The sequence below is a fragment of the Emydura macquarii genome, unplaced genomic scaffold (assembly GCF_026122565.2).
Source record: "Emydura macquarii macquarii isolate MOO-44397 ecotype Brisbane River unplaced genomic scaffold, CSIRO-AGI_Emac_v2 contig_3287, whole genome shotgun sequence".
Taxonomy (NCBI): Eukaryota; Metazoa; Chordata; order Testudines; family Chelidae; genus Emydura; species Emydura macquarii.
This window is the reverse complement of record NW_027133424.1, coordinates 3,154,009-3,173,137: the sequence shown is the minus strand read 5'-3', so window position 1 is coordinate 3,173,137 and position 19,129 is coordinate 3,154,009. Positions and strand designations below refer to the sequence as shown.

The following is a 19,129-nucleotide window of genomic DNA, read 5'->3' as shown; positions in this document are numbered from 1 at the left end:
ATTTACCCTATTGCAGTATTTCTACCCTGTTGCATTCCAGAACCCCAAGGCCTTTGAAGCAGAACTCAGATTCGGCTTGCTGCAGACCACCCCCAGTCCTGGACATTACTCTTCTCCAAGCCAATTTCCATTCATTCTTCCAGGAAGATTTCACGTGACAGACACTGTATCAAATGCTTTGCTGAACTCCAGATATTCTACATGACGACCGCTGTGTTCCCTCTGTCCGCTAATTGTGTGACTCTCTCAGAAATACCCACCATGTTTGTCTGGCAGGTTTTGTCCTTTATAAAGCCCACCCTGCCTATTTTTCATGGGGATTACACTGTAAATGCACTTTCCAATATTCTGGACCAAAAGGAAGTGACCCTGGAACATGCTGACCAAGTAAGTCTCTTTGTCCGCCTCTAGTGGCCAGATCCCATTAAGCAGTTTATGGATCTACTACTGCCCCCAACCCTCCTGAGCCTTTAGCTCAAGCCATAGAGACTCTTGCTTTTAGATCCAGGGGCATGCGGGTCAATCCTGCCGATGACCCATCAGTGGGGTCGTCACAACAGGGCAAGTTCAGGAAGTCAGGGGAACGGCCTGCTCTTTGTGGTGTTCAGACTTACCCCTGGTTCGTGCCCCACTCGTTCCTGATACAGAGATGCTTGTGCACCGGGTCCTTCATGTAGCCCTCATAGCAAAGGCACTCACCTAAGAATGGAGGAAGGTGAAATAGGGAGAATGAATTGTACGGGCCACTGCTGGAGACAGGCTACTGGACTAGATGGACCAATGGCCTGATCCTGATCCACGGGCTCCCGGGGTGCTTACATTAGGCAAGATTATTGCATCAGGAAATCCCACCTCGGGTGCCAGAGGCTGAAGTGCACAGACTGTCACTGCATCAACTCAGTCCCTCCCTGAGAGCTACAAGGGGTGCCACGGCAGAGGATGGGAGGAGCCCTCACACCAAAAGGGGAGGTTATTTACTGTTACAGACAGTTCTTCGAGATGTGTGGTCTCCATCTGCATTCCATCGATGGAATCCACATAGAGACCATCACTCGAAGGGAACGTTGTCTTCTCCTACCTCCAGACCTTGCTACAACGGTCAGCAGCAGTCTCCGAGCCCTGGTCCAAAGGCCAGGAGCTGTCAGTCACACAAAAACAGCAAACGCTCAGTAGAGTCCAGAGCATAGTGAGTGACGGGGGTCACCATACCCCCACTTCCCTGCTCTCCATGTCCCCTTTGGGGCATTCCCCAGGCCAGAATTAGGAAGCAGCCATTTCATTCCTTAAGAATAGGGAGTATAATTCGGGCCCTAACGTGAGCTGTGCAAGGGGTCAAAGCTCCTTTCTTCCTACACCCTCCCCTCTCTCCTTCCTCCCCCGCACAGTACAGCCACGTAAGAGTAGGCAGAATCTAGCTCCTGGTTAGTTAATATTTATGAAGTGCTTTAGGTCCCAGTCCAGCACAGCTCTTAAACACATGCTTAACTGTAAGGGCTTCACTGGGAATATTTAAGTGCTGAAAGCTAAGGACGTGTTTAAACGCTTTGCTTGATCCGGGTCTTAAAGAAGAAAATGCTAAAAATCATTATGTGTAATAAGCTCAGTGCTGAAAACAATGGTAATGCAACAATGTCAAGATGGAGCATTTCAGAGCACAAGCGTCAGGAAAATCCAAAGTTAATGTTCCCAGAGCAGTTATCTTGGTCAAATTACAACTGCAAACGTACCACAGTGGTTTGGATTACTGTTTAAAGCTAGTGCATTTATGCCTTACAAGATATCTTCCATGTGGCCATGTTACAGCAGCTGTGGGAATATTTGACCAACACTTTCAAACTTAGGTGTCTAAAGTTAGATACCTGAACCAGTATTTAGACACCCAAATAAGTAGGTTGACTTAGAAAAGCATTGAACATCTGCAACAACTATTGGCTTCCATAGGGATCTGTGGCTGCTCAGCATCTCTGAAAAACAGACTACTATTTAGGGACCAGATTTTTAAAGGTCTTTAGGTGAAATCAGTGGGTGTTAGGCACCTAAATGCTTCTGAGGATTTGAGTGTCGTTGCCGCAGTATGGATAAATGAGCCTACCTTTAGGCAGCCAAGTTACAGCCATTAATATTTGAATTTTCTGACTCGGACACATTTAAACACTCAACTTTAACGCTACTATTTTGTTCCCTGCTGAATGGCCTTGCTTTTATTTGAAATAAAAATGAAGCAGCTGACTGGTATCATGGTAAAGAAAAGAGCAGACAATTTGAAGTTCCATTTTTGCTCATGAGTTTTCCAGTATTTCTGGCCTCTGATCAGACCAGAAACACGATAAGAAGAGGCTCTCTCACACAGGATTTCAGCACTTCTGCTTCCTGGATGAAATTCACCCCTGCAGAAGTCCAGTGTGATGCCCACCATCTTGGTTGTACTAGGGATTGAACCTCCAGAGCTAAAGCATGAGCCGCTAGAGCTTGTGCTAAAAAAACCCTGCAGCTAGCAACTACAGAAGACTCCTATTCTCTGCGGATAGGTGCCGAAAGGAACATACACAATGACAAAAGATCTATGCACCAGCCATCCACTTAAGCTCTGAGGGGTGGATGAGCTTCATGCAGGGGGATACATGAATTTCATCCCCTTTACATGACAGAACCCAGAATGGCAGAGGCCTCACCAAAAAAGGTTTCCCTGAGTTTGAGGCAAAGATGCTGCCTGGCTACTCTATCCCAATGGGTCTGCAGCTCACTGCTCTTAAAAAGCCAGCTTCTGTGCTAACCGATATCCAGGGTATGAGAGACTGCACAAGGGGCAGGGCAGAATACGGTCCATCAACTAGGGCAGCCTCCTGCTCTTAAAGGGCCACATGCCTTTAAAACACAGACGAAAGACCCCTGCATTTTTAAGACCCCGACCCCAAGGGGGCTACTGCCTCCCTAAGCCAGGGCTGCATCTGCTGTGACAGATGGCTGTGAATACATGGTGTGCTGATTCTGGAGCAAGCACAGACTCCCAGCAGGGGAGTGAGTGGTTATGACAGGAGGAGACACAGACGGCACACAGTGACCCGTGGAGCAGAGGGAAGAGACTGACCCAACTTCTGTACTGATTTAAGCCCCGTGCGCCTGACTGGTGCGGCGCTGGCTGGGCAGCAGTGCTAAGTTTGCCCTACAGTATCAGAGAGGAAGTGGCTGGGGCACTGCACTGGAACTCAGGAGACTGGCTCTGCCACAGACTTTCCATGTGACCTTGGAACTGTAAAATGGGGAGATCATGCTTCTTTTCTCTGCTCTACTTAGACAGAAAGCTCTTTGGAGCTAGGACTGTCTCCCACTATGGGTTTGTGCAGCACCTGGCACAATGGGGCCCTGATGTGGGTTGGGGCCTGTAGCGCCACCGTAAGACAAAACCATCTTAGAAGGAAGGAAGGGGAATTCTGCCCACAGCTACTCCCAACAGCAGCAGCTCATGTGGAAAATGAAATCAGAATGTGGAGATAATCAGGCTGTGAGAAGTGTGGCTGATGGGACAGAAATGCTGCAGGTGGCAGGATGGATACTGGAAAACGGAGACCTTCATCTCTGCACCATGGATTCAAGCTCACTCTTAGTCAACAGGCACCAAAAGCCAATGCTATTCAATGGCTGTTCAGTTGCCTACGTGAAACAAGCTGGCAGTTACAATCCAGTTCCTAGCGTGCCGCTGTTCGGCTGGCTTAAGGGGCCCCTTGTTAGCAGACCAGAGAGGCTGAGGCATGGAGAGTGCATTGCCAATCCCCCTGGATGAAGCTCTATTGGATTGGGAGTGAGTCAAAGTGTGGGGAACCAAAGGCTGCACTGCACATCAGTTCTCTGGCTGAATAGAAGGCTTCTGGCAGCAGGGGAACCAGTTTGGCAGCTTGCAGCAGAACTGTATCCACATCGAACTCAAGGAATAGGGGTGGCCGGATGGAGCATATACAGGGAGGTAGCTCAGTTGATCTGCATCGGATCTGCATCTGCACGCCCTCTCACTTGCATAACAACAATGCTACTCCACTCTTATAAATACATAAAATGAACACGAAGGAAACAGAGGGGAAAGTATTCAGCGGGTGCCAATGGGCTTAGTGCCATTGAAATCAGCGTAAATCAATTTACACTGTCCTGGCCCATGATAACAAACTTCTCAACACATTTAGGTCAGTGACCAACGAGATGCAGATAACCTCACGTTACAGATCCAAAACGACATCACTCAGTTACCCCAGTATAAATCCGGAGCAACTGTGCTGGAGACTGTAGCGATATTCCAGATTTACACCCACATACAGACACTGAGATCTGAGTTTGGCACTTATCTGCTGTAAAATTCTGTTCCATTTCTATTTGATAAGGAAAGGAACCCGTGAAAAAGAAATCAGAGGACACCCAACAGGGAAAACTAAGGCAGAAAAGCATGTTTGGGAATGAACCCAGCCAAGGCACAAAGGGAAAGGAGACAAATAGGCAATAATAGAGGGAACAGCAAAGAACAGAGGCAATTGCAAGAACAGAAGGGATGCCTGCTTCCCCGAGACAATGTTGGAAGCTGCAAAGCTAGGTTAGCTTAGCTTTGTATAGGCAGACATCCAATAGACTAGTGGCAACACACCTTGCAGTAAGATAAAGGATTTAAAAAAAAGGACAATGACTGTGTTGGATGTTGATGATCAGTAATGACAACAGATTCCTACTTGCCTATGTTCATTATGTGGAGGAAAAACGTGACTGTGGGTGGGACTTGATGTATTCACTGCAATGAACGTGGGATGACTGTGTCCCGCACATGGGGAGAGCACTCTTCCAAAACCAGTGGCAAGAATAAAACCATTGGCACACCTGCTGCCTGATCAACATTTAAAAACTGAGGGTGACATAGCTATGCACTCAAAGGTGTGAAAAAGCCACACCCCAGCGCAAAAACTCCTATCAATGGGAAAACTCCCATTGCCTTCAATGGGAGCAGAGTTAGGCCAATACCCTGTGCTTGTAAAAACCCTGCCTGAAAAAAGCTAAGCTCCTCTGGTTACCCCCGCTCCCTCACTGGGCCAGGTTCCCCAGCCCCAGAGTGGCAAGGTGTGAATAACCCCTTGCAGCAGCAAGGCCCTCAGGCCTGGTAGATGGATTCAGCCTGGGGGAAGCCAGGCAGAGTGTCTGTCACTGCCCTTCCTCGGGATTTGTCAGAGACAGAAGGCAGCAGTGTTGCATGCGGCTGTGGCCCCCCAGGAGCCCTGCTGGCAGAGGCAGTTGTGTTGATTCAATGCTTCCCCTCATCTCCCAGCCACTCCCGTCACATCCCCAACCGCAATTTTTATTCTCCCCATGGCATTTCACACACAATTAGCTCATGGTGCCATTGGCAGGCGTTAGGGGGAACGGGTACCACCGCACCGCAGCTGGATCATAGATTTGAGTCACGGAGCAGCGGCCCACTGGAGGAGAAAACTCCACCTCAGGTCCATAAATGGTGCAAGGGACAAAGCACCCGTCGCTCACACATAACTAGTGCCAGTGCCTTGCTCGTTCCGCTTCCCTGTGCATCCAGTTTAAACGGTCTGTGACCTGAGGGCTCATCTCAGTGACTCTGTTCTCTACCCATGACCATAGACTTAGTCCAGCCAGGCAGGACTGGACTAAGTCACCTCTTGAGGTCCCTCTCAGCCTTACGTTTCTACAATTATACTCTTTGGCAGCTGCTCCAAGCACACGGTGTGTCTCAGTACAGGCAACCATAGATGCCCTGGGTTCCCCTGAGTGGTGGTCGTTTGGTGGGTATCCCCGTATCCCTGCAATGGCATTGTGCCCCCTGGCTGACAGTAAACGATGCATGCTGGTTTTTGCAGGTGGCTGTGTTGCACTTCCATCCCTTCCATACCCAAATACTTCCCCATGTCCTTCACACAGCCTGAGATGAGACATCTGCATAGGTGAATTACAGCTATAGTTGTAAGGAAACGGAGGACCGAGGGCAAGTTATAGCTCCTAAGTTACAGCTGCCATTCAATCCTTATCTCATCCTGCCTGATCAGTGCTTCAGTTCTCATATTTCTCCATGGAGGGCATCAAGACAGTAGCAAGCAGAGTTTCAAAGCATCACACAGGGCGTTAGCCAGACAGCTGCCATCATGTGGCATGGAAAACTCATCTGGGAAATATATGGATTTTTCTCAGATTGCAGCTACCCCTGGGCCTGTTCAATCTCAGTGCCCCTTCACAAGCACTTTGGGGAAGGAGATGGAAAGAAAGGATCCCTTGCAGTAAATAATCAATGATGGGGGGAGGGAGGAGAAAAATCAGGGAACTAATTTAAATATGTAAATCACCTAACCCTTTTCTGACCTGGGTCAACAAGACCCAGCAAAGTTTTCAGGCCTGTGCCAGAAATGTCAGCCACACAAAGAAGGGGCTAATCGAAATACATGGGTGGCTGTGCTCATGGCCCCTTGGCTGGCACAAGATGCTCATCTCACAGGCTACAAGTCACCAGCCTGGAAATGGCTGAGTCTGCCACTGTGTGGCTGATCTCCTGACTGGCTGGTAAACCCACAGGGCCCACCTGAACCTGGAGAGATCAGCGAGCAGAGACCTTTGCTGCTGGAGAGAGAAGTGACCCCCATCCTCCCCACCAAGCTTGCCTACCAGTTTCTGGATCACACTGATGTTCGCACGGGTCGAGAAGCCGTCGGGCGCAGAGGTCCAATGCCCAGGGCCCGCTGGAGTTCTGTTGGGAAAACAGGACAACCTGGGCGGGATTTAGCCAGTCGCTGGCGTCCAGCTGGCTGCCCTCCAGCAGGATAAAGCGGCTCCCTGAAGAGAAAGACATGCAGGAAAGGCTGAGACACAGAGCGCCCCCTAACCCGTTTCAACCACCCAGCCCTCCCCAAGCCAGTTCCAGGCACCCCGCAGGCAAGTTTCAATTATAACTGGAATAACCCTACCCCACACATGCAGTCCTGGGCTCTGGGGATAGTGTCCCAGAAGAGGGGCTCCTCTGGATCTGCCCTGCCCTGCCCCCTGAGGCAGCCCATGATTTCGGGCTAGGCACTCCTTGGCTGTCAGTTTCATGGTGAGCCCTCACATGGCGCCGTCCTGACACTCCATCCGCCTGTCATGACTCAGGGGGTGGGGCTTGGCAGCTCCATACCCAGCCGGATCGGCATTTCCTCTGGCCGGGCTCACCCCACCTGAGAATCAGAGGGTGAAGCTGGGTGGGCGAAGGAGGGGGCGGGGGGCGCAACTCACCGTCGGCAATGAGGTGCTCCGGGACGTGCAGGGTGATCTTGACGATGAGTGGGCAGCTCATGTGGGACGAGCACACCAGGCTGATCACGCAGCTGGTGACGCTGATCAGGGTCAGCGTGGTCTTGTTCACGGGACTTCTTGGTGAGCCCACTGAAACGGCAGTAAACAAAGAGACCAACAGCGGGGACATCAGAGCCGCAGCAGCAGCCCCTTGCGCTGCCGCCTCTAGAATACAATCTCAGGAGACCCTCCGCCTGATAAAACAGAGCTTTGGGGCGTCCGTGAAACAGAGGATACCCTGAAAGGTTCATCTTCCCAGGGAAACCCGCACCTCTCAGCCAGCCTCAACCCAGCTGGCATCATAATCCAGGGAGTCTGATTTGTCTGTGTCTTGTTTGGGGTGGTTCCAGGGATGTGTGTGTGTGTGTATGGGGCAGGGAGGAGGGGCAGCTTTGCTTATATCAAAGTGGCTGTGCCCTGGAACTGCTTTCACAGGCAGCAACGTCCTTCGTTATTAGCCCACAACTCTGCAGCCCCAAGTTCCCAAGGGTAACCAATGGCAGTGTTTAACTCTGGGCTTGGAAAGCTGGTGGATCTGTCCCTATCTCAAACGTACACTCTGGAGCATCAGCCTCTGTCCACCCCCTCAGTGTCAGGCAACCCTGCAGCTTCTGATCTACTCTCTCTCAGACAGCTGGTACGATGCCCTGGCAGAGGAAGAGGCAACTCTGGGCCGCAAGAAGTCTAGCACACTCAAACCTGAAGCTTTCACAGCCTAAGGATTAACAGCTTTCAGAGCTGCATCACATTCGTGCATGTGCGTTTTGCTCAAAAGATGCCATTTTGCTGAGGGTCACAGGACCCATATTGCTAGAGGAACCAGCTGGCTTGGATTCACACCACACAATTCCACCTTAGGCCCTTATAACGCCTCTCACCCCAACATACTTCATGAATGACACCGTATACCATTATTTAATCCCTGAAACGCAGCCACTTCTGGGAGGTGGCACAGCAGTAAGGTGGACAACCTGTACACTGCCCTATAGTGAAGGGAGGGAATGTTTTGGGAGATCAGTCCTTGCCCTCCCCTCAAATTCTTCTGAAAAGCAAATTTTGCTCTCAGCCCCAAGATCGGCAATCCAGAGCAACTCTAGTGAGGTCATTCAATGGCACCACTTTGGATTTACACCTGCGAGAGAGCAGAATTTGGCCCATTATGTTTTTATGGAGGATCATTCTTCACTCCCTCAATTGTCTGTAGTTCACTGCACATATAACAGTTCAGGTTCTTTCACAAGACTGCTGCGTGTATCAATTTGTTTTAATACTCAAAAGACCATTGTAAAAGCCTTCATTTTCCAGCAGGTCAGAGAGACATGGCTGCATATTCAATGAAAAGAAGAGAAATAGAGTATTCGGGTTTTTTTTCCCTTTCTGGTAATTTTCTTGCATTCAGTTCGCCAAGAATAAGCGCCATGGGATCTTTAACATCCAGGGCTTTTAATATCGCATCTGAAGGACTCATGCCCTGAGAAAACTTGTATGGTGCTGAGTTCACCTGTCTCAGAAAGGGGAAAGAATGAATCAGCCTGCATGGGGCCCCTTATCAAAGGGATCTGCTTCCATGATGCCTGCTCTGAATTTGACCTGCTGAGTCTTTAGATTGCTACAACCTGGTGGTGAGTATGGCAACTCTGACTGCTAGAGAATGCTATGTATGCCCATCACCAAAGTATCTTATGGAAGTTTCAGTCTAGAACTCTTCCTAAGGGGAAAGAGAAATCAGTCAATTAATGAAGTCTAGAGATATTGGCCTGTTTATTCAGCGAGAGGAAGACCAGGAGAAAATACCCATCAATCAACAGCCCGGCTGCATCCCCAGACTTCAGCACATTCTTTCATCAGGAAGTTCTGGAGACCCTAATGGAGCCTTGACCCAAAATTTGTGAATTCCCACCCATCCCCCTCCTGGCTCGTGAAAGAGTCAGGCACGACCGGCACCACCCCAGACTGAAACAGCCGACGCCTCACACAGAGAAGGAAATTCCCTTCTTCCTTCAAACATGGAACAGCCTGACTTCCCTGGATACTTCAGTCCCAGCCGACTACTGCCCAGCCTCAGACCTCCCATTCCTGAGCAAGCGGACAGGGAAGGTTGCAGAAGGCCGACTACCAGCTAACCAATTGAAGCTAGTCTTTTTGACCCAGCACAATCTGGATTCAGGCCAGGACATGGAACTGAAGCCACTTGAGCAGCACTCATGGACGATCTAATGCTGTCAATGGCTAGAGAGCAGACATCCATCCTCATGCTCCTGGTCCTCTCTGACATCCAGGCTGTGAGATTCTGGTGTCCCGCCTGAGAAAGGTGGCAGGGTTCCAGAGCGATGCACTAGGACGGTCTGGGTCTGTGCTGGAGAGATGCACCCAGCAAGTAGCGATGGGGAACTGCTCCTTGTGATACTTCTCAGCCTGACTCTGCTTAAACCTGGGAAGTCACCCCAGAGCCAGAAAGTGAGATGATCACCAGAGGCAGCTACTTGCAGCCCAGGGATATGCCTCATGCCATTCAACCAAGGGTCAGTCAATCCACAGGCAAACAGCCACCCAGCTGACCCCAAGGCAGGTATACAGGTACCTAAGGGAAGCAATCTCTCCAGTCTGCTTGATGTCACTAGCTGGCTGGGTAGTCGTTTCAACAGACTGTCCCTGCTTCAGCTCCAGGCAGCACTTTGCTCCTGCTCTAGCCATGCCTGTTTCCACCCGCCTACTCCTGCCTCAGCCAGCTGCCCAGAGACTCTGAGATGCCCCCACTACCACCACTCCCCTCACTTGTGGAGTTCCACCAGGATCAGTTCTCTCTTGGGGCCTTTTTAACAGCTACATGCAACCACCAGGCGAACTGGTCAGATGACATGGACACAAGGGCCAGCACTACGCAGATGCCACACAGCTCTACCTATCGTTCGCCACACACGACAACAGCACTGCCACCAATATGGCCCAGCGCCAGGAGGAGATCAGCTCAGAGGTGAACAACAGCTAGCTAAAGATCAATTCAAGCAAGACACAGGTGGGCAGAGCATTATGAAGAGTTCACAGCCATGGGGCAGTCTCCTTTGGTTCAAGGTACGCAGCCCACAATCGGTCAATTCGGTCTGTAGACTTGGAGAGGGTGCCTGGATTCCTTGCCAATGCCAAGTGATCGCGCAGCAGCATCCACAAATGATGCTTCCTCCATTTCCAGTTGCCTGGGAGACTCTGTTCCCTCCTGGCAGACAATGACCTCTCTCCACTCTTCACGCCTTCATCACCTCTTGGCTTGACGACAGCAGTGTGATGCGCCCGGGCACGACGCCTGCAGCATGTCAAAAAAACTCCACCTAGTAAAGACACCATAGTACATCGCTGCAGACACACAAGCGACCATGAGCATGTCGAACTTGTCATCCGCACACTATGCTGGTTTCCCACAGCATAGCAAGTCAAGTTCAAGGTCCCTGTCCCTATGTCCAAGGCACTCCATGGTCTGGACACAGGACAGTTAAATGATTGTCTAAAGCTCATGGATGCAGATTATGGTCAACAATTTTGCTCCTCAGGCACACTGGAGCGCTCTGCAAGAAGGGCAAAGCATGTCTGTATAACAGACAGAACTTTCCTGGGAGCCAGCATGAGATGGTGGAATGAACTACCACAGGAGCTAGGGACCATCACAAATTTCCCCACCTTTCACTCCAAGTCTTCGACCTGCCTTCTCGAAGATACACCCAGAGAAACCCATATAAAAACCCCCAAAAGCAAAACCAGAAAAACCTCACTAATACAAGAGACAGTCCACTGCACACACTTCTCCCACTGGGGAGCGGATGAGAGAACAACACATGACAGATGTTAGTCACGTGGTTTAATGCGCTACTGGATTGTGATGAGCTCAGTGTACAATCCTACAGAACAGAACACTGAACACTCATTTTAAAAGTTTAGGTGTCCCAAGGAAAAAACAAATAGGCCAGGCTGTGAGCATCACTGCTGAGACGGAGGAGGAGGAGGAGGAGGAGGAGGTGGTGGTGGTGGGTGGGTGGGTGGGTGTGTGTGTGTGTGTGTTCTACTGTTCTCAAGAGAGAAGCTGACGCTAAGAGAAAACTAGTTCATCCTTTTAGTTAGGGACTGTAGGCTGGTGGCACGGTCCAGCCAGGGGCGTCACGACCCTTCCTCGGGCCCAGGCTCCGAGGAAGGCCACAGCGCCTTTATCTAAAGGAAAAAAGCTCTCGGCTTATGAGTCTTTTAACCCCGGCCCCAAGCGGGGCGGGCTTTCCTTGCAGTCGGTAGCTCCCTGGTCCTCACATAGGGCAGGGCTTGTACGGAGCCCACGACCCCCGGCCTTCCAACAGGCGGGGCGGGCGCAGAGTCTATTGCCCCTGGCCCTCAGGCAGGGCGGGGCAGGCAAAGTAGTCTTTAGCCCCCCGCTCTCAAGAGGGGCTGGCAAGCACACGCAGTCTATAGTCCCCGGCCCTCAAACAGGGCGTGGCTGGAAAGCAGTCTGTTGCCCTTGACCCTCAAGCGGGCAGGCAAGGTACACAGCTGACAGACCCCGGCCTTCAAGCCAGGCGGGTCTGATACACAGTCTGGTGCCCCCAGTCCTCAAGCAGGCAGGACAGACGAAGCAGTCTATAGCGCCCAACCTTCCCACAGGCAGGGCAAGCAACATAGTCTGTAGCCCCCAGCCTTCCACTAGGTAAGGCGATCAAAGTAGTCTACAGCCCCCGGCCCTCAAGCCGGGTAGGGCTGGTGAAGTAGCCAACTGCCCCTGGCCCTCAAGCAGGCGGAGCAGGTGAAACAGTCTAACACCCCCGGCCTTACAGGTAGGCAGAACTAGTAAGGCAATCAATAGCCCCCAGCCCTCAAGTGGGTGGGGCAGGTACAGTGGTCTATAGCCCCAGCCTTACAGTCAGGCGGGGCTGGGAAAGCTCGAGGTCCTCTGGCCAGCAGTACAGAGGAACCAAGCACTCCCAGGGTGGTTAGGGAAGGGGGTGTGGGGGACGCAGGCCCACCCGACTCCACTGCGTCCAGCCCAGGGCCCTATCAGTGGCAAAGTGTTTTGCCACTGGGTCAGTGGGGCTCCAGCCATAACACGCTGACTGGTCTGGCCACACACTCAGCCATTCTCTGGTCGACTGTCCCTGGGCTACTTCCTCCCACCCAATTCCCAGGTACCTACATCCAATCGGCTCCCGCCGGGGTAGACAGCGAGTGGGTGTCCTGTGTGTCCCTCACCGTCGACCAGTGGCAGGTCTGGAAACTCCTCAGGGTCGTCCGCGGAGAGCAGCTCCTCCAGGTCCCAGGGGTTCCTCCGGTCTACCAGGATCAGACAGATCCAGGGGATCCCCAACGTCGGGCAACTCCTCCAGGTCAGGGCCGGCCTCAGGGGGTTTCTCCCACCCAGCAGGCTCGGGCCCGGCAGCCCTCTCCAGTCACTCGGGCCTGGCAATCTGGGCAGGCTTTGGATGCTCTGGTTGGTGGGCTGGTTGCTCCAAAGAGCCGCAGGGCCTGGGTCAGGCCTACACTGCAGCCTCAGGGAAGACATGTCGTCCTTCCCCCGACTAAGCTGCTGAGCCTGCCTTTTATACTCCCCTCCCTGGCCCTGGCTCTGCCCCTCTGCTTCCAGGTGGCTTGGCCTGCAGGGCCTGGTTCTGTCCAGTAGGGGCGTCACGACCCTTCCTTAGGCTCAGGCTCCTTGCTACAGGAGTGGCGTGAGGGAGACCCTGGCACACGTTTATCTCAAGTGTGCCAGGTGCAGTCCCTCTTCCGGCTCCTCCAGAACCTCCTGCTGAGGTTCTGGTTGCACTTCTTATCACACCTGTTCATCTACGCACACCCCATCCATGGCCACACAAAGTCGCGGGACCTCCTCATCAACCTCCTCCTAGCCTTGGCCAAAATGGCTATCTACAAGACCAGGGAGAGGAGGTTGGCGAGGGGGTACTCTGCGACTGTGGTGCCTACTTCCATTCCCCTTGTGCACTCACGCATCTGGGCAGAGTTCCTCTGGGCAGCGTCTGCTGGCTCCCTTGACACCTTCCGGGGGCAGTGGGTGCTGTCCGGGGTTCTCTGCTCAGTGTCCCTTTCTAGTTCCCTTCGTTTAAACCTGTGACCCCCACACCCCTTCCTGGTTTTTTTCATTAGTAGTCCCCCGTAATCAGTTGTATCCCAGGCTCAGTGACTCCTCCCCTCAGGCTGGGGGAGGGGAACCGCCCACTTCCCGGTTACAAATAGTACAGGGACAATGTTATCAGTAGAACCCTGCAAATCTGCAGATATTTATATCCATGGACCATTTCTTGTGGCTCGCAGATCGGATGGCCATAGAGGTCGGGACCTCTGTGACTTCTGGGGCAGGGCTGGAGCAGCTGCCAGCCAGGGAGGCATCCAGAACAACTGATCAGCTGTTAGGTGGGAGGATGGGGCTCATCATCTGTTTGGGCTAGCTGGGGCTCAACAGCTGATGGGGGGCTGCTGCTTCCAGAACAGCGGATGTGCAGATGCAGTTAAATCTAAAAGAGGGAGGGCGGATTGCAGGTTGGGTAAAAGTTTATTCCAATGGATGTGGATCCACAGGGCTCTAGTTATTGGTTAGCAGTTCAGCCTCATTTTACTTTGCTACAGAAGGGTTGGTTTTTATAATCTTTTCCTCCTCCTTCTTCTAAGCCGGGCACAGCTGCCTTCTCTATGTTTTCATACAGCCCATTGCTGGTGAGGTGCAGTGAGTTTAGAGTGTCTTTCCATCTGATTTCCCCTTCCTGCTCATGAGTGTTTTATTAAAATAACAGCAGCAATACACCAAAGAGGAAGGCACAGGGACTAACCGGCCAGCCTTTGAAGCCCGTTACTCATTAATATACAACAAATCCTGAGAGATGCCAGCAGCAAAATTTGAATGCATTTCATCCTCAGTTGAAAAGATCGTATCAAACAGCTCCATGCAACCAGTTGACTGGTTAGGGATTAGACATCAGCACCTCCAGATTCTACGGATCTAATTGGATTTTAAATTCTGACCTGGGTCACACCAAGAATTCAATGAAAAATCATGCCCAGAGACAGTGTTTATGTAAAACCTGCAATGTTGTGCTTTTGTAGCACGCAGCCATTTGAGGAAGCACAGTGAGACAAAAGAGAACTCGGACACTCCCACAGAGAGGATGCCCCTTCGACCCTGGCTTTCATATTTGGAAAGAGACAGAGCTGTAAGACTCTTAGCACAGGGCTATTGGAACCAAACTGACGGCCCCATCCTGGCCCCGATTAAATCAAAGAGAATTTTGCTACCAACTTCAACAGGATCAGGGTGTGGCCCAGAGCACTTACCATAACTCTCCATCTCTTCTTGTCTTCGCAGTGGATATAGTCTTGCTATATGAAAACACTCTAGAGACAACCCTGCCCCAGCCCCTGCAGGAACACCTGCTTTTGATTCTCAACCTCCGTTTTCCGCCCCACCTACCTCTACTGCGCCGCCTGCTCCGGGATGGGTCAGTGTAAAACGTCAGCTGAGGGTCGTTGTCAGCCTCGGTCCCAGAATCCCCTTCGGGGTTCAGAAACGCTGAGCCAGCTACAATTAACAGATGACAGAATCACTTCCAACAATTTCACTTCGTCCCTCTGCCCCTGTCATATCCCTGCCGTCCCTCATCATTATTAGTACTTGTATTACAGTAGTGCCTGAAATCAGGCTCTCGTTGCGCTAGGTGCTGAACAAATGCACACTAGAAGTCACCCCTTGCCCGGAAGAGCTTACAATCTAAATAGACAAGGGGGCGGGAGAGGAAATAGAAAACTGCCCAAGGTGATCCAGCCTCAGGACCCACCACTATCACCAGGGCTGGCTCTGAAGTGGTCAGAGGGTGTTGCTACAGTGAACACAAAGTGCTCCCTCTCCGCCACGGAGGAAAATCATGAACTCTGCCTTGGGGATCTGCCCTGTTTTGCAGACCCCTGCTGTGGATGGACAATGCTGCTATTTGCACTGGTAGAGTCTACTGCTACCTGAAACTGGGGTACCTGGGCTTTGCCTGCACACGCTGAACAGGGTGAGAAGGCAAAATCCTCAGTGCAGACAAAGCCTCAGATGCTTCCCACTGCTTCCCCCCAAACCCAGGGAGTCATGGGATACCTCGTGCTTTGTTGTTGATCCGTTTCCGCTGGCTACTGGAGGTGTGAGACAACAGGGTAGCCTGCTGGTGGTTGGAGTCCACAGGGCTGGTAGCGATGATGTTATCCTTGTACTTGTTCATCAAAGACAGCTTGGCATGGTCGCTTCCTGAGCAGGAAGAATTTAAGGCAAAAACTTTCAGAGAAAAGACAAAAAAAAAGGAGGGAGAGAGAGAGAGAGAGAATTCATTTCTCAGGATCCAAGTCCTTTCCCAGCATCTGGGCGAGAGCACTACAGACACCTTTGATGGCGGCCCAGCCAGCAAAACTGACCAAGGTGCCTACAGGAACAGGGGCTGAAGCTGAGGTTTCTTCAACTCCAAATGTGTGTGGGGCTGACAAAATCGGTTCAAGCCAGTCTCTCGAGAGCCCTCTCCGTTCGGACCAGCAGCAGGCCCACCTGTTGTAGCTCCACCAGCCCTGCCAATGCATAGCTACCATGGTGAAATCCAACAAGCAGGGAGAAACTCCTTGTCTGGCCTGTAGCTTGGAGGAATAGGGTGCAAGGGAATCACTTGGGAAGAGCAAGGGATGACAAGCAGAAGGATTAAAACTCACTCCATTAAAAAAAACTACCTCTTAGGCTGGACGTTGGTGAAGCCCCATTTCATTCAGTGTCTTCTTGACGAGTCTGCCAATAGACAGGCATCAAAGCCCATCTGCTCTACAACAACAACTGGGTCAGGGGACCCTCTTTACACTATGGTCATCCCTGACCCAGTTACAATACTGTACAAGCTGTAGTGTAGATGGGACCTAACTGGGCCTCTCTCTGATCAGGCTAAGGGCTTGGGCTGAGATTTCCAAAGCTGCAGAAGAGATTTTGCTGCACAAACTGGGCAGGCAAATGCCTTAGGCAGCTTTGGAAATCTGATCCTTAGACTTTCCAGGGATGCAGTTTAGGTTCCACCTACACAGCTGGGGGCCCCTTTGCAGCCTGAACAGGGAACAACTATGTTATCACTAGGCATTGTGACCCAAGAGAAGCCCCATTTGTAGCAATGTGGCGTTAACGCTGAAGACTACTGATGGAAATGTGAACATCAGTGTTGACTATCTCACTGCTGATCATTTTTGTAAGTGAACCCAGTGGTTTTGGGACTGGGGCTCGAGCTTGGGGTGAGAGCTGGGATAGAACACCCCCACATTTTTCACCTGCTGTCTGACCCCTCACTGAAACCACTCTTCAGAGGTGCAGAGATGCTCACGGTGCTGGAATCAGGGCTCTGCATTTCAACATCACCGCTTATCTCTGCCACATCACATGCAGTGGAAGACACGCTGCTAGATCTGGTGGCCTGGAGGCCCCAAACCATGGGGAGAGCCCACCCACTGGCTACGGGAACACCCAGGGGTACACACTCACTACTATCCCATGCAAAGGGAACCCCAAATGAACTGTAGCCCCATGCCAGCAATTCACACAGGCAAAGGACACGGTTACAAGACTCAGCTGAGCCCCTGCAAATGGAAGCAGCTAAGCACATTGAGTGTTAATCATTCGTCCCCCCAACCTGGCGTGAGATCCATGCCAGACTTCTCATTGCAGCCCTGAAGCGAGTCCAAAGTCCTGGTGACCTGGCTGGCGAAGTCCTCGCCGCCGTTCATGCACTCGCGCTGCAGGTGGTGCCGCAGGTCGGTGATGTCATACTCATAGCCATCCAGGATGGGGGTCTCACGGATGCTCAGGGTACCGCTGGAGTTGTGCCCTTGCACGCGGGCGTTGCGCAGGCTCTCCCGCCCGTGGCCCCCAATCAGCACTGAGGGGATGTAATGGATTTCATTGGCTGCCTCGGCACTGGCACTCTTCTGGGGCTGTGGCACTCGCCGCCGCTTACACCAGCGCCGGCGGGTGTAGAGGATCATCACCAGGCACAGGACGGAGAGCAGCAGGGCGATCATCCCTCCCTAGGGAAGGGAACAGAAGCAGGTCACAGGTACACGGCAGGAGGCAGAACTACCCTGACGGGGAGATCAGCGGCTTCCGTTCCAGCTGGACAGCCAGCGTGGCAGGGAACGAATGGCCCAGGGGGGAGCCGGCAATGGGGACTGGACAGCTTTCACCTCTAGCCCACTAATCTCATTCCAAGCTTGGCTGAACATCATCCCCACAGCAGACATTACAGTTTGGGGGTCGGATACACGTAAAAGGGCAGATATAAAGAAATCTGAGCCCTTTCTTTCTTACGAGCCCTGCTGTTGACAGGAGCAGTCACCTCTTCCAAGTGGAAGGCAACGGCACCATAAAAATGCCAAACTTCCTTCCCCAGCAGGCAGCCCTCCGACTACGAACATGGGGCACTGGGCTTGTGACCCTGCCCCACTGGACTGCAGATGCTGCCCTGCTGCACATCCTACTCGAGGCTGCAGGGAAATCAAGCACAGGGAAATCCTGCTACGCCATGCTCCACAGCTACCTCGGCACACCTCCTTAAAAATAAGAGCACCGAGCACTCTTCAGCCTGAGATCTCCAAGCTCGTTGCAAAGGGAGGGGAAAGCAGATGGGGAAGCAGCCTACCAGCACTGGCAGTACCCATTTAAAACATAGGCCAGTCCCTGAGATGACATAAATGATCATCGCTCCATTGACTTCAATGGAGTTAGGACAGGGGCCAAAATCAGTCCGAGCATAAACAAGAGCAACATCCACTGGCAGTTACCTTCAATGATCATTTTGCCTTCTTAGGCCAGGGCAAAACCTGGCTCTGTATTTTACTTCCATGTAAGCCCCCCCCGTTCCTAGCGCAGGCAACAGTCTGAATTATGCATGCGATCATGGCAGCAGCTCTAATTTTTGTCGCCTTCAACCAAGTCTGTTTGACGGAGAAGATAGAAAAGGCAGATCCCCATTAGGAAATCAGTGATGTGGGATACAGCTCCTGAATAAGTAGCAATTATATGCAGTCCTTCTACTGTGCAGCTCATCTGGAGCTCTCAGGGCATTTACAGAGATGGGTACACCCGCCTGAGAGCCAGGGAAACTGCTGTGGGAAGAGGTGCAGCAACTTGTCTACGATCACACAATGAGTCGATAGCAGAGAGGGTAAAACCCAAGTCTCCAGACACCCGGTCTCCTGCCCTAACTACTAGGTAATATTTAGTACTTATATCCTGCTTTCCAGGTGGGATTTCAGAACGGCTGCGACTTGGCCTCATTCTGCTTCCCCTGAAGTCAACAGTGAGTCAGGCCAACACTGAGCACTTTAGAAAATCTCATCCTATGTTCGCAGAACTACTAGGAACAGGGTACTTGGGTGCCCCAGAATACAGACCCTGCCCTGATGAGCTTACAATCTAGTGTGACTGTGGCAGTGGCCATTACCCAAGCGCCCTCTCGTGGCCAGGGGAGCCTCTGCAGCTTCTATTTCCCCCTTCTTCGGGGCTCCTTAAACAAACTCCACATGGGCTCCCTCATCTGCTCACAGCCCTTCTCGGCATCTGATTTCTTAAGTCACACAAAACAGAAAAATCTCCCACCCAGCTTTAAGCTGGACACACCCCCTCCTCCCAGAGGAGCTGACCGTTCCCACTGCTTGGGCAGCTGAAGGCAATGCAGGGCTTGGCTTGCCTTCTTTGTCTTCTCCCACCGGAAAAACAAACCTTTCAGCTAGGACTTCCTACCTAGCTCCAGCTCCCTTCCTCAGGGACCACTGCAAG

The 19,129-nt window shown here is 51.9% G+C and overlaps 1 protein-coding gene across 1 annotated transcript in view; it reads right to left on the bottom strand.

The window, feature by feature from the left end:
• Positions 1-19,129, bottom strand: part of ASTN1 (astrotactin 1) — a 177,457-nt gene that overhangs the window by 77,319 nt on the left and 81,009 nt on the right. Inside the window, exons 3-8 of the mRNA XM_067532409.1 lie at positions 16,986-17,379; positions 15,434-15,607; positions 14,765-14,872; positions 7,258-7,407; positions 6,655-6,822; positions 615-699 (exon numbers count right to left, since the gene is read on the bottom strand). Of these exons, the coding sequence (XP_067388510.1) occupies positions 615-699; positions 6,655-6,822; positions 7,258-7,407; positions 14,765-14,872; positions 15,434-15,607; positions 16,986-17,379 (1,079 nt within the window). The remainder of the gene's footprint in view (positions 1-614; positions 700-6,654; positions 6,823-7,257; positions 7,408-14,764; positions 14,873-15,433; positions 15,608-16,985; positions 17,380-19,129) is intronic.